The 12,493-nt window shown below is 35.1% G+C and overlaps 1 protein-coding gene across 1 annotated transcript; it reads left to right on the top strand.

Moving 5' to 3' along the window:
- The first annotated feature begins 5,079 nt into the window (after window positions 1-5,079).
- LOC131071150 (taxadien-5-alpha-ol O-acetyltransferase-like) lies at window positions 5,080-6,768 on the top strand. Its single transcript, XM_058006870.2, has 3 exons — window positions 5,080-5,502; window positions 6,113-6,383; window positions 6,470-6,768. The coding sequence occupies exons 1-3, from the start codon at window positions 5,080-5,082 to the stop codon at window positions 6,766-6,768; spliced, it is 993 nt and encodes a 330-aa protein (XP_057862853.2).
- The last annotated feature ends 5,725 nt before the right edge of the window (window positions 6,769-12,493 follow it).

Raw genomic sequence — 12,493 nt, 5'->3', positions numbered from 1 at the left:
CTTAGGTTGGAACACATGCATTTTTGTTAAGGATATTATAATGATATTGTAGTCAAAGAGACTAACTAGGTTATCCTACATTTATTTTTTAGGTCATAATGTATGCTTCAAATTATATGAATTTTATGTTATTCAATTAGACTTTTTCTATTATAACAACTTTATAAAATATCAATGTTAGATGGGTTAAATGATATACATGCAAAATGTAAATAAAATTTCATAGATGATGTGTACTTATGATGAGTGAATTCAAATTGGGTTACAATTCAAATGATGATTTTTTTCTTTATTATATTGATTGCATGTTCTAAGACGCTTTAACTATATGGAGAACATATTAAAGGGTGAAATTGGTGTTCATGTAAATCCATAGCCAATGAAAAATTTGGTGGTTAGTTGGAAACCTCAATTCACGCTTAACTAGTGAACCTAACCTTAGTCCATATGAAGGGACTAAGGTCTCTTTTGATATGAATTTGGTCTATCATGATGTGAGTTTAGGTTCTACATGACATGAAACTATTGTATTTTGATGTATGAAATTAATGTTTGTTTTGTTATTGTGTTAAGTGGGTCATTGATGAAGGAAATTAGGTACACAAGTGTTTTTTTAGGTTACTTTTTGAGGAGTCAAATGATTCTAAATTGATATTATCATTTGAAAACATCATTTTTAAAGTCCTCAATCATAGAACTAGCGGTTAGGGTCCTTTTGAAAGATATAGATTGAATCATGTCTAGTTTTTTAACCTCTTCCTATGATTATTTTTAATGTAATGAAAATGGAATCTTCTAGTCAAAGAGTAGGTTGTTGAACACCTCATGACCCACTCCTTAGTAGAGACGCATGGAATGTCCTTGATGAAGACTCTTCCCCATTACTTTTCCCATGCATTTAGAAGAGCAATTTGGATGCTCTTGAAGAAAGAAGGGCGGTCCCAAAATTTTTGCTCACATGTGTAAGAAAATGGCTTAGGATGTGCTCAAAGATTGAATGTGAAGGTGACACTTAATCACCTTCACATAAAAGGGAATGAAAATTGAATTTTCTATTTAATACCCACTTGTGAAGGGAAAAATAAATTTTTTACTCATTTTTAATTTGGTTTGCAAAATTAGAGAAGAAAGAGAAAACTAAAAAAAGTTGAGAAGCTTGTAGAAAGGAGTATTGGAAGGAGATGGCTATGATCTTCATTAAACTACTTCAAATGAGTTAGATGCTTGCTAGAGGTGGGCACTTTTCCTTAAAATGTTGTAGCTATGTTATGAATGATTGTTCATGTTGTTTTGAGTGAAAATATGCGTGTTAGTTTCATTTTAATGTATTTTTTAGTTATCTTGTTACGAGTGTGATGAGACAGAGAGGTTGTCCCCTAACCTCTCTCTCTATTGAAGCTTGAAGAAGTTTCAAATATTGTGATTCCCCTTTGTGTTTTATAGGAGTGTATGGTATTGGATTGTGTGAGATAATAATGGAGATATATGTTTCTTTGTGTTTATGATTTGCATATGCAAATTGGACTTTTCCAAGGATCTCCTAGTTCATGGGTGGCTTGTGAGCAAGCCTAAGGCTAGGAGGTGAGCATCCTATTGGTATATGGGTGGTTTTTTGTGATGGTTTGTGTAGATTTGAAGATTTTGTTAGGAAATATCCTTGCCATTGAGATGGCTTTTTTATATTGTACCATGTAAATGGGAGTTATTTGTTCAAAGTTTATTGTAAAGATATTGTTCAAGTTGTAAATGCCATTTATATTTTGTAAACATTCCATAACAAGTATTTATCATGAAAGATTTTTGTAATATTTAATATTTTTTCAAAAAAATTGTGGGTGTGTATCCATATCACACATGTTAAAATGTGAGCATGACAAAATAGTTCTAAAATTTTAAATATTTTTTCAATAATCTTTTTAAAATTAAATAAAAAGAAATGTTATATTACAAATCTTTAACCCATGAATAAAACTATTGGGAGAGGGTTATTGCATAAGCTCTATGTTTATGGAGAGTACTATACACATTTGAGGCCTAGTAGCTCCTATTAGATAAGTCATACAAATGTGCCCCCCCTTTATGTTGTCATATTCATATCCTATAGTTGGTAGTAGGAGTCACTCATCATTTCCATTATTATTTGATTACACTCCAACCATTATGTACTTCTCTACTATTGCACATCAATTGAGTGGGCAATTGTATTTTCTATCTTTTAGCTTTCTAAAGCTTTATTCTATCCTCCTACTATATAGGTGGGGTTGATGTTGAAATCACTCTAGTCAATGCATATGAAGCGAGAATAAGAAAAAATATGTAATTTGATATTGATTTTGTTTATTAATATTAATTAAACCTTTAATATTATATTTAACTATACAAGACTATGATGATAAAAAATTTGATGAAATTTTTCTCTCTATATAATAAATAAAACAATTCTAAATTAAAGTAAAACTTGTACTTGCATCAAAAGGAGGTGCAATGGTTATGCTGATAGTAAAATATACTTTGAATAGAATGTTGAAGAGTACAAAATGTGTAAAAATTGTATTTATTAATGATAATTATTTATAATGTAAACAAAGTGATTTTAAAATATAAAAAATCTCAATACAGATGAATTTAAATTAATTTGAAACTATAATATTCATTTTGTATTGCATTATGCAGAAAAACATTAAATGTACATCATCATGATCCTTGGCAGAAAGAAATATGTGAATGATATAAAACCATTTCTAAGGGCAAATTGGGCGAGTGTTATACTGTCATTGGGTTACATCTAAACTAAATAACAACGCACTTCTTTAGCGCTTCAGTTATAATGATCATATTAGTTCCATCCACTGCTTATTTCAATCTCAATCTCAATCTTAGAGAATTATGTAAAGAAAGACTACTAAAGGACGCACTACACATTCTTTTTATTACACATAACAACCGAGTAAACTCTTCTACATACATTTTGCTATGGCAAACCTATATTTCCAAGAAAGCCCTTGCATAGGGTAAGCAAATTCATTCACACATCAAAATATAAGTCCAACAACAAACTCTTACATAATACACTAATACACATGTTTGACAAATGCAAAAGTTTAGTTGATGCATGCCATGTGTTTGACCTAATGACTATGCAAGATGTTTTCTCATGGAATTTCACCTTTTTCAATGCATTTCACGCTTGTGCCAAACTAAGAGCTTTGGAATAGGGTTTGGACATGTTACAAGTGTGATTGTCGTTGCACGAAAAGATCGACCTATCATTGCCCGATGCAACCACTAGATTTATAGAATCCATAGGAGGCGGTTAAGCCATGTCACAAACCCGAGTGTTGCTTTGCACAACACAAGGAGACCAAGGACGCACACCTTGCAACAACCCCCCCAACACAAGCGAGGGGTTTGAACCTATGACCAAGCTCTAATACCACTTGTTACAAGTGTGGTTGTCATTGCACCAAAAGATCGACCTGTTAATGTCTGATACAACCACTAGACTTATAGAATCCACATGAGATGGTTAAGCCATGTCACAAACCCGAGAACTGCGCTGCACAACACAAGGATACCAAGGGCACACACCTTACAACAAAACATCCATCAACACATAACAAAGAGCAGATTTTTGTCAAATGATATAGTTGCAAATGCGGTGGTATATGTATGCAAAATGTGGAAACATATACAAGACACGTGAACTGTTTAATAAAATGCCTCAAGAAAACGTTGTCTCATAGACCACAATGGTGACAAGATATGCACTGAATGATCGAAATGGATTTATTGAAGAGGCCTTTAAAACTTTTAAGCAAATGCCAGTATTCTATCAACTTGTGGCAAAGTGGGAGCTTAAAGCAAGGAATGAACATACCTCAAAGGATATTAGAAAGTGAATTTTCATCGGATGTTGTAGTTATAGATATCTATGCAAAATGTGGAAAATACATAAGGCATATGAACTATTCGACATAATGCTGATAAAAATGTGATCTCATTGAATGCCATTACTTCAGGATACACATAGAATGAATCTTTTGAAAAGGATTCAGAAACTTTCAAGCAAATGCGATTCACAGGTGTAAACTAAAATTATACAACCTTTGCCAGCATCCTTCCTGCCTGTGCCAAAATGGCGGCTTTGAAACAGGCTATGGACATCCATCAAAGCATAAAGGATAGAGAAAAATTATAAGATGTTGTAGTTGCAACTGCCTTGGTAGACGTAAGCAAAATGTGGAAGCATCCTCCCTGCCTGTGCGAAATTGGGAGCATTGGAACAGCGTATGGACATACATCAAAGCACAAAGAAGAGAACATGTATGCAAAATGATGAAGCATTAGAGCCCGTTTGAGAAAATGCCTCAGAGAATCCAAAGATTTTTTATCCTAAAAGGACCCCTTGCCCTGCAGCAGCAGATGCATTCGAGTGTTGGCCTGATTGAGGGGAGGTGTGATTTACCGGCTCTTCCTTCGGACTCGGCGCTTGTGAACTATTGACGTTGTTGTGCGCCAAGGAGAAATTCTTGAAAGCGGGGAGCCTGCAAGCAATCCCCAGAAACTCTCCCGTGATGTTCGTTCTCATTCCAACTGAGAAGAACACTGTTCGAGTCGTTAAACATGCACCGTTTTTTTCACCGCATTTTACCAATGTGAAGACTTTCCGGCGTGAGAACACTGAATTTCGGTGGGCAATGCCCACAATATACAGCATAAAATATCTTCGAATCATCTCTCCCATTATTTACTGTAGAACCCACACCCCATGGTATAAAAAACCAATGCCTTATTCCAAGGCACCAATTGTTTAAACTCCTCCGCTGTATTCTCCTCTATAAAAGAAATTCACTGAAAAAATGTGAATCTAATTCTGCTAAATTCCACGAGCTCTGAAATTCCCTTTGAGCTTTATTGTATTCAATCAACCAGATTCTTGGTCCACTGCAAACAATGTGCCTGCTCTTTACGTCTATTAAAGGGCTTCTTGTACACAAGTTTCCAATCAAATAGTCTGAGCTTGAGTTTGTGAAAGCTGTGGAGAATCAACCCAATCCAACCCAGAAGAGAAGAATAAGAATGGAGAAGTTAAATGTAAAGAAGTCTGAGCCACTCATGGTGGCTCCCTTTCTACCATCACCCAAAGCTATCCTTTCTCTCTCCTCCATTGACAACCTATTTAGAGGAACCAGTTTCAATTCCTTGTTAGTCTATAATGCCCACCACAGTATTTCAGAAGATCCTCTCAATATAATTCAAAAGGCTCTGTCTAAGGTGTTGGTGTATTATTTTCCTTTTGCTGGGCGGCTCACAAGTACGGTAAATGGGGAGCTCCAAGTGGAGTGCACAGGGGAAGGTGTTCTCTTTGTGGAAGCCATGGCGGATAACAATCTCACTTTCCTCAGAGATTTCGACCATGTCTATTCCTCATTCCAACAGCTACTTTTACCGCTTCCACTTGGTACTAACGATGTTCAGAAGTCCCATCTTCTGATTGTTCAGGTAATTCTTACCACTCAAAATGATAGAAAAATATTTTATTCATATGAAAATCATTGGGAGATCAATACGAGTTGTTCTGAGTACAAACATAAGACTAACAGAATCATAAGATTAATAGATTAATACAAGTTCTTGTGAGGAGAATCATGAATAATATCACTCTTTCCATTAAGAATCTCAATTTAGGAATCTATATATTTAGAAACCATCTCCACATTAGAATTTAATTATGGAAGACCAAGAGTCACTAATTTAGAATTCCATATCAGATGTATTTGGGACTTAGAAATCTACATATTTAGAAACACTCTCCACATTAAAATCTAACTATGGAAGACTAAGAGTCACCAATTTAGAATTCCATATTAGATATTCCACTTAAATTTGAACTTGGGTCTCCACATTGAAAACTTAAAGTTTTAATCAATTAAGCTCAATCCCTTGGATGACTAGTATTATTTGTTAGTAAATGTAACCAATAATAGTAAGGTAGCTAATGCTTAACCTCTTTAGAATACATTGAATTTTTTACCAAAAAAGGAAAAATATATAATTGATTGATATATCTTTATTTTATGACTCCATTAATGTTTGTGTTTCTTTCATGTAGGTGACTCGATTTATATGTGGGGATTTCGTTGTGGGAGTGAATTTCCATCATAGTATATGTGATGGACAAGGAGCAGGTCACTTTCTTCAAGGCCTTGGACAAATGGCAAGGGGAGAATTTAAGCTCTCTATAGAACCAATATGGAATAGAGGGTTATTGAAAGCAGAAGAGCTTATACACCTCAACTTTTACAATTTGAATTCAACTATGGAGAGTGCATGCAAACCAAACTCACCTCCAATAGTGGAGAAGTTGGTTCAAACATCTTTTGGTATAAACTTTGAAGTAATACAACACATAAAAAAGACTTAATGGAAGAATGTAAAGAAATTTTCTCTACGTTCGAAATTGTTGCAGCATTGGCTTGGCAAGCAAACACAAAGGCTCTTCAAATTCCATATAATCAAAATGTCATGCTTCGATTTGTAGTGGATATGAGTAGATCAATTAATCCTCAACTTCCACAAGGATACTATGGGAATACCATGGGTAGGGCAATTGTAGAAGATACTATGCAGGATCTCATAAATGGACCTCTTTTGCGGGTTGTAAAAATGATAAAGAAGTCAAAATTGTCACTATATGAAACATATTTGATGCCAAGAAAGACTTGCCCACCTACAGTAAATGGCCATAAACATGAAAATGTACTTTAATTGAGTGATTGGAGATGATTGGGATTTAGTGAAGTAGACTTTGGTTAAGGAGAAGCAGAGAATGTATGTTCTCTACTACCTTTGGAGAAAAAGCAAGCTGTACCAAATTATTTTCTCTTCATTCAACCTTCCAAACACATGCCTGATGGATTGAAGATACTAATGTGCATGCCCATACCAACAACCAGAACATTCAAAATAGAAATAGAATCCATAATACAAAAATATATGGATAAAAAGCTTCAAATAGAAATTAATTAAACCCTACATTTTCACAACAAGCATTGTCATTTCTTTAATCAAGTACCGGAGGAAAATATTTTTGCATATAGATAAAGGTTTTAAGGTATGGGGTGAATGATATTGTTTAAATTATTTAGTGAAGTATAAATATAAGTTTCATACTTATCATAAAAAGCATGAAACTAAGAACCTCACTTCTTGTTTAGAATTTTGATACTTATTTGTGTGTTAATCACTTTATAGAAATGGTTTATAGTGGTAAGTTCTTGTTAGAGAATGTTGACACTTTAGATAATGCTGTAGATTCCTTTACAAAGTCACTAACCATATAAGGGAAAGGACCCAGTAGTTGTGCACCCTAACTTCGCGCTTTTCAAAATTCTACTTGGAAATTTCAAATCACTTCGATTTTTTTACAGCAGCTTACTTGGCAAGTCCCCTACTTATAACTAAGGTTTCAGGGCCACATCATCAAATATGATGCCACATCAGCATGCTTTTTGCCAAGGTGTCCAAAACAGCCCCCCAAAAAAGTGAGACCAATAGGCGTGCAAAAGAGACCCCAATAGTTGTGCAGTTGATATGGCATCACCTGATTGGTTACTTTTTACAATATTAGTACATTTCTTAACAACTATTGGTACATTTCCGAACAACTGTTGGTACATTTCCTAACAAAAATTGATATTTTTTGTTTCAAACAATAGGTTTTATTTGTTCAATTTCTGGAACAAAAGGTATCAACAACCCTCACAACAATTGGTACATGCTCAACTACTGGGTCCTTTCCCCTATAAGTTTTCTTGGTGTACAAAGGTCACGGGCCTTGATTCATGTAAATTGTATTTGTATTCATATGGATTTATTTATAATGTATGAGGGAGGATGTTGGGATTGAGCTTCAATTTACCTTACAATCTTATACATATTTATGTATTTCCAATACTCTCGAAAAGTCTTCTTGGAAATTTAGGGCACAAATGGAACATAAATTTGTAATTAAGATTCCTCGAGAAATTTGGCATTACTTGTCATATGTATTCATGAATGAAGGAGCACAATAGTGTCAGTTATTGTTGAATTTGGACTCACTAAATGCACTTTTAAAATTATAGGCACTAGGATTGAAGAGAGCATTTTTGCATATAATATGGAATCCACAAGGGTTGGCCACTCTAAAATGAAGTTTTAGACTTGAGGATGTGAGTAGTTGTAAATTATGGAATCAAAGGTGTCTTTGCAATTATATTTATTGTTCACAATGGCTAATGAATGCACCCATGCGATGTCCATGTGAAGTCATTTATCATTCTACTATTCTTGGAAGATACTCTCTAAAGTGGACATGGTTTTTTTGCATGATACCATACAATAGTAGATAATAAATAGTTATAATCTATTAAATATATTTTTAAATAATTAAAAATTGTTTGTTGATAGGTTTTGTGGTGCAGGAGCACCTAGTGAAGCTCATGGAGCACTTCATCAAATTTTAGTTTGAAATGACCTATGTTGGTCTCAATTGAATAATGGACTTGTTGTATGTCCAAAGGGTGTGTTTAAGTGTCCTTTGTGTCTTAGTTTTGTTGTTTATTGAGTTTTTGGTCTATTTTTGACATTTTATGCTTTGTAAGCCTGGAATGGACAAAATGTGGAAAAATGGTCAAAACGCCTTATAAAGCCTTGATAGGCATGGAGACATGTTTTTATGGTCCTATCAAACCATTTCACATGGTAGAGTTAAGTCTATTTGGTTCAAAAGTAAAAAATGCTCATTATACCAAAAATTGTCAATGTTGTCAAGCAACATTTTGACAATATTTGAAAATTTTGTAAAAACAATGCAAAAGGTGGTTATTGGTCCATACCTGGGCATGATTTAGGTTGTGAGTGATTATTTAAAGCCTCACACAACTTTGTATCAGGTTGGCATTCAAAGAAAAGAAGATTTCAATACAAAAACTCAAGATTTTGTCATTTTTCTTACACTTTTTTGCTCCAAATGGTATAGCAGTCCGTACTTCCTGAGCATTTGGTTGTACTGTTTTCATTTGGGCAGTTGTGCCATGTTGTGTTAAATCTTTCTCACTTGGGTTTGTGTGTTGGTGTGGAGTTTTAGCATTGTAGCAAAATTATTTTGTTTTTGCCCTGTTCTCGGTTGAGTAAGGGTTTGGCTTCAATAATGGAAGCAACTTGATTTTCTTTGGCTCTTTCTCCATAGCCTCTAAGATTCAAGTTGTTGTACATAGCCTTCTTGTACATAAATTTTTTTTGTTTATTGGCAATGGCAAAGAAAGTGGTTTTTGTGCTAACTAGGCGAGCTCCCATAGCCCGACTAGTGAACTTTCATGGTGAAAACAAAGTTGCTCTACAAACCCACACCAAGTGAACCTTATTTTAGTTTCCCAAGGTGGAATAAAGTTTTATCAGATCTTGTAAGCCATATGGAAGAGTGTTCCAATGAATAATTAGTTGAGAAATGCATTTTGAGCAATCAAAGTATTGAAATACAATGGTTTTTTAGCACTCCTCCTCTTGAAACTTGGTTGCACATTAAGTGTTTGTCTTTATTCTTGTAGGGAAGGAATTTAGAAGGCTTCATAATGATGGTACAGACCTTCTCAAAATATTTGGTGGTCTGAAGAAGATTTTGGAATAGCGATAAGGTGTTTGAAAACTTAAAACCCTTGAAAACCCTTGTTTTTAGGCACATTTATAGGACATCAATTATACGGTCCTGTCAGACTTCCTCATAGAAAAAAGTTGAAATATCTCCATAAAGGGTATCCATAAATGCAAAGGTTTCATGAGGTGTTTTGGCAATTTGTGGAGTTATGAGCATTTTAGCAGTTTTAGAGGGCTAATTAGGGCTCTTTCCTTGTAGCCCTGTTTTGAGTTTTTCCTCAAATTGGGTAAGAAGACAAATTGAAAGACCATCAAGCCAAGTTTAATTAAGCCTAAGAGGATGTTAGACAATTTCCTAAATGTCCAGCAACTCTTGGTGAGTTATTTTAGTGTTTGGAGCTAAGAAGCTAAGTTTCATTTTTGTGAGACTTGAGAGCAAGTTTGAGTGAAAACAAACTAACATGGTAGGAAGATCTCAGGGTTGATATGAAGCTTAGAGAAGGAAAGACATCAAAGAAACAGTACCTAAACAAGTGACAAAACCTTCAACAATTACCTTTGAGGGAACTTGCAAGCCAAATTGATTGCAAACACACAAATTGAGCCAATTCTTGAGTATCTCCCTATCATAGTGGTATCAGAGCAAGAAGTAAGTCTTGGGTAGAAGTGAGTAGTTTCAAGATGGTGAACAATTCTGAGTTAGCCAAGAAGGTAGAAGACCAAGAAGAGGAAAATAGAGCACTAAGGGAGAGATTGGAGCAGCTAGAGATAAAACTAGTTTCAGTAGAGATCGGGATTGGAGAAGTGAGTGATAAGGTGTACGATAAGGGAAAATTGGTAGCAATAGAAGATGAGATCCCTATACCTGACCCTATTCTTGAACAATAACCTTTCTTGAAGGCTTTGAAAGCATTGAGTGGCAAAACCTTAGAATGTGTAGCCCTTTTTAGTGGCGAGATGGATCCAGATTCAATTATGGAGTGGATTGAAGGTCTGGAGAATCACTGAATGTGATGGGGTGACAAAGGCCCAGAAGGTGAAGGTAGCTAAGTCTAGGTTGAGAGGGGCTACCTTAACATGGTGGAAGTTCATTCAAGCCGAGAGAGAAAAAGAGGGGAAACAACCTATAGCAACCTGGAAAGGAATGGTGTCTAAGGTCAAGGAAACCTACATGCCAGATGATTGTGAAATCCAACTACATAAGAAGAGGCAAAATTTCAGACAAAGGGAGTTAGATGTGAGCAGCTATATAGAGGAGTTTCAAAGACTATGTTTGAAGTCAAAGGTTGTGGAAGATGAGAACATAAAAGTTGCAAGATATCTCAATGGCTTGAGATGGAATATACAAGAAGAGTTGAGTTTGTTGTGTCCCAATACAGTGCATAAGTGCTACCAACTGGCACTCAAAGTGGAAGAGAAAAGTAGGAAGAAGCACGAACAAAGCAACAGAGGTAGAGGTAGGGGAAGAGATGGTAGAGGCCATAGAGGAAATTTTGGTAGTAGAGGAGCTGATCAAAGGTCTTGTTGATGTTTTTTTTATGCACATAACAATACAGAATAAATTACCAATATAATTTACCCTCTCTTGAACAAAATCACCTTAGATGCTAAGTCTCCTCTCATATACTTGCTTTCACCTCTCACTTTCACCACACAAGCAATGTGGGATAAAACACTTGTATAAATACTTGCTTGGTGAAAACCTAACTTGCTTCTAGAAGGTTCAAATATTAAATGATTATTGCAAGTTATTAAATTTTTCTTTTAAAATATTAAATAATATTTAATCATTATTAAATTGAAATTAAAAATGGGGCTTATTTATTAAAATATTGCAAAATAAATCCAAAATAAGCCTCCAAGGAAAAATCGACTTGGGTTGGGATTGAAAAATCCCTTCAAAAATCATTTAAGTGTCAAAATTTGCCCCATAAGGGAAATTCGACCCTAGCTTGGATAAAAATCCATGCATAAATTCATCAAAATTGCATACAAAAACCTCCCAGGGGAAAATCGATATGAGTTTGGACAAAAATCCACTCTCCAAACTCACTTAACTTGGAAAAAACCTCCCTGGTGGAATTTTGACCTCAGTCTAGATGAAAATCCGGACTCAAAAGTCTTCAAAATATTCCTAGTGGAAAATCGATCCCTGTTTGGATGAAAATCCGGACAAAAATCCTTACAAATGCTTTCAGGGGAAAATCGACCTCTGTCTGGACGAAAATCCGGACAAAGATCCGCACTTAGTTGTTACAAAAATCCTGGTGGAAAATTGACCCAGGCATGGAATTATCCTTAACGTTGCCCGCACTTCAGTCTGCACTCCAGTCCGCACTCTTGGTGGAAAATCGAAGGCAATCTAGATAAATCCTAACACTTAGCTAAATTTTAGCATTTCCAGGGGAAATTCGACTTGGGTATGGATAAACAGTGGGGGAAAATAGTAGCCAGTGTGGATTCTAGGGCAAACCCATGTGTAGTGTGGATTTTGAGTGGGGGAATGGGCTGGGTAGTCTGGAATGTGAGGGGAAAAACACCTCTAGCATGGAATTTGACCCTTTAACCCTTGGAATATGAATTTCCCTTAGGATTTTATCATTTTAACCACTCAAAATCACTTAGAAACATTAAATTTAAACTGGACTTAGGCAATTTTTCCAAAAATATGAGCAAAACGCTAGGAAAATATTGGAATAAAGTGTGAAATCAACTTAAATAATACCTTAGGAGCGAGAAAACAACTCCAAAAGATCTGTGAATATCTTGGCACTTTAAAGTCAATGATGTGCGTGTTTAAAAACACGTTAACACTCAATAGGTCTACACTTAGACAAAACTTAGGATCATTAAAATA

This window comes from Cryptomeria japonica, chromosome 7 (genome assembly GCF_030272615.1).
Source record: "Cryptomeria japonica chromosome 7, Sugi_1.0, whole genome shotgun sequence".
In the NCBI taxonomy this organism is placed as follows: Eukaryota; Viridiplantae; Streptophyta; class Pinopsida; order Cupressales; family Cupressaceae; genus Cryptomeria; species Cryptomeria japonica.
Note: the sequence above shows the minus strand (reverse complement) of the source record. Positions and strands in the feature narration are given on the sequence as shown.

Bases quoted from the DNA above. Each gene is read 5' to 3' on its own strand.
- LOC131071150 (XM_058006870.2), top strand. From the start codon at position 5,080: ATGGAGAAGTTAAATGTAAAGAAGTCTGAGCCACTCATGGTGGCTCCC. The intron at 5,503-6,112 runs GTAATTCTTACC...TCTTTCATGTAG, and splicing joins CCCATCTTCTGATTGTTCAG to GTGACTCGATTTATATGTGG. The intron at 6,384-6,469 runs GTATAAACTTTG...AAATTGTTGCAG, and splicing joins GTTGGTTCAAACATCTTTTG to CATTGGCTTGGCAAGCAAAC.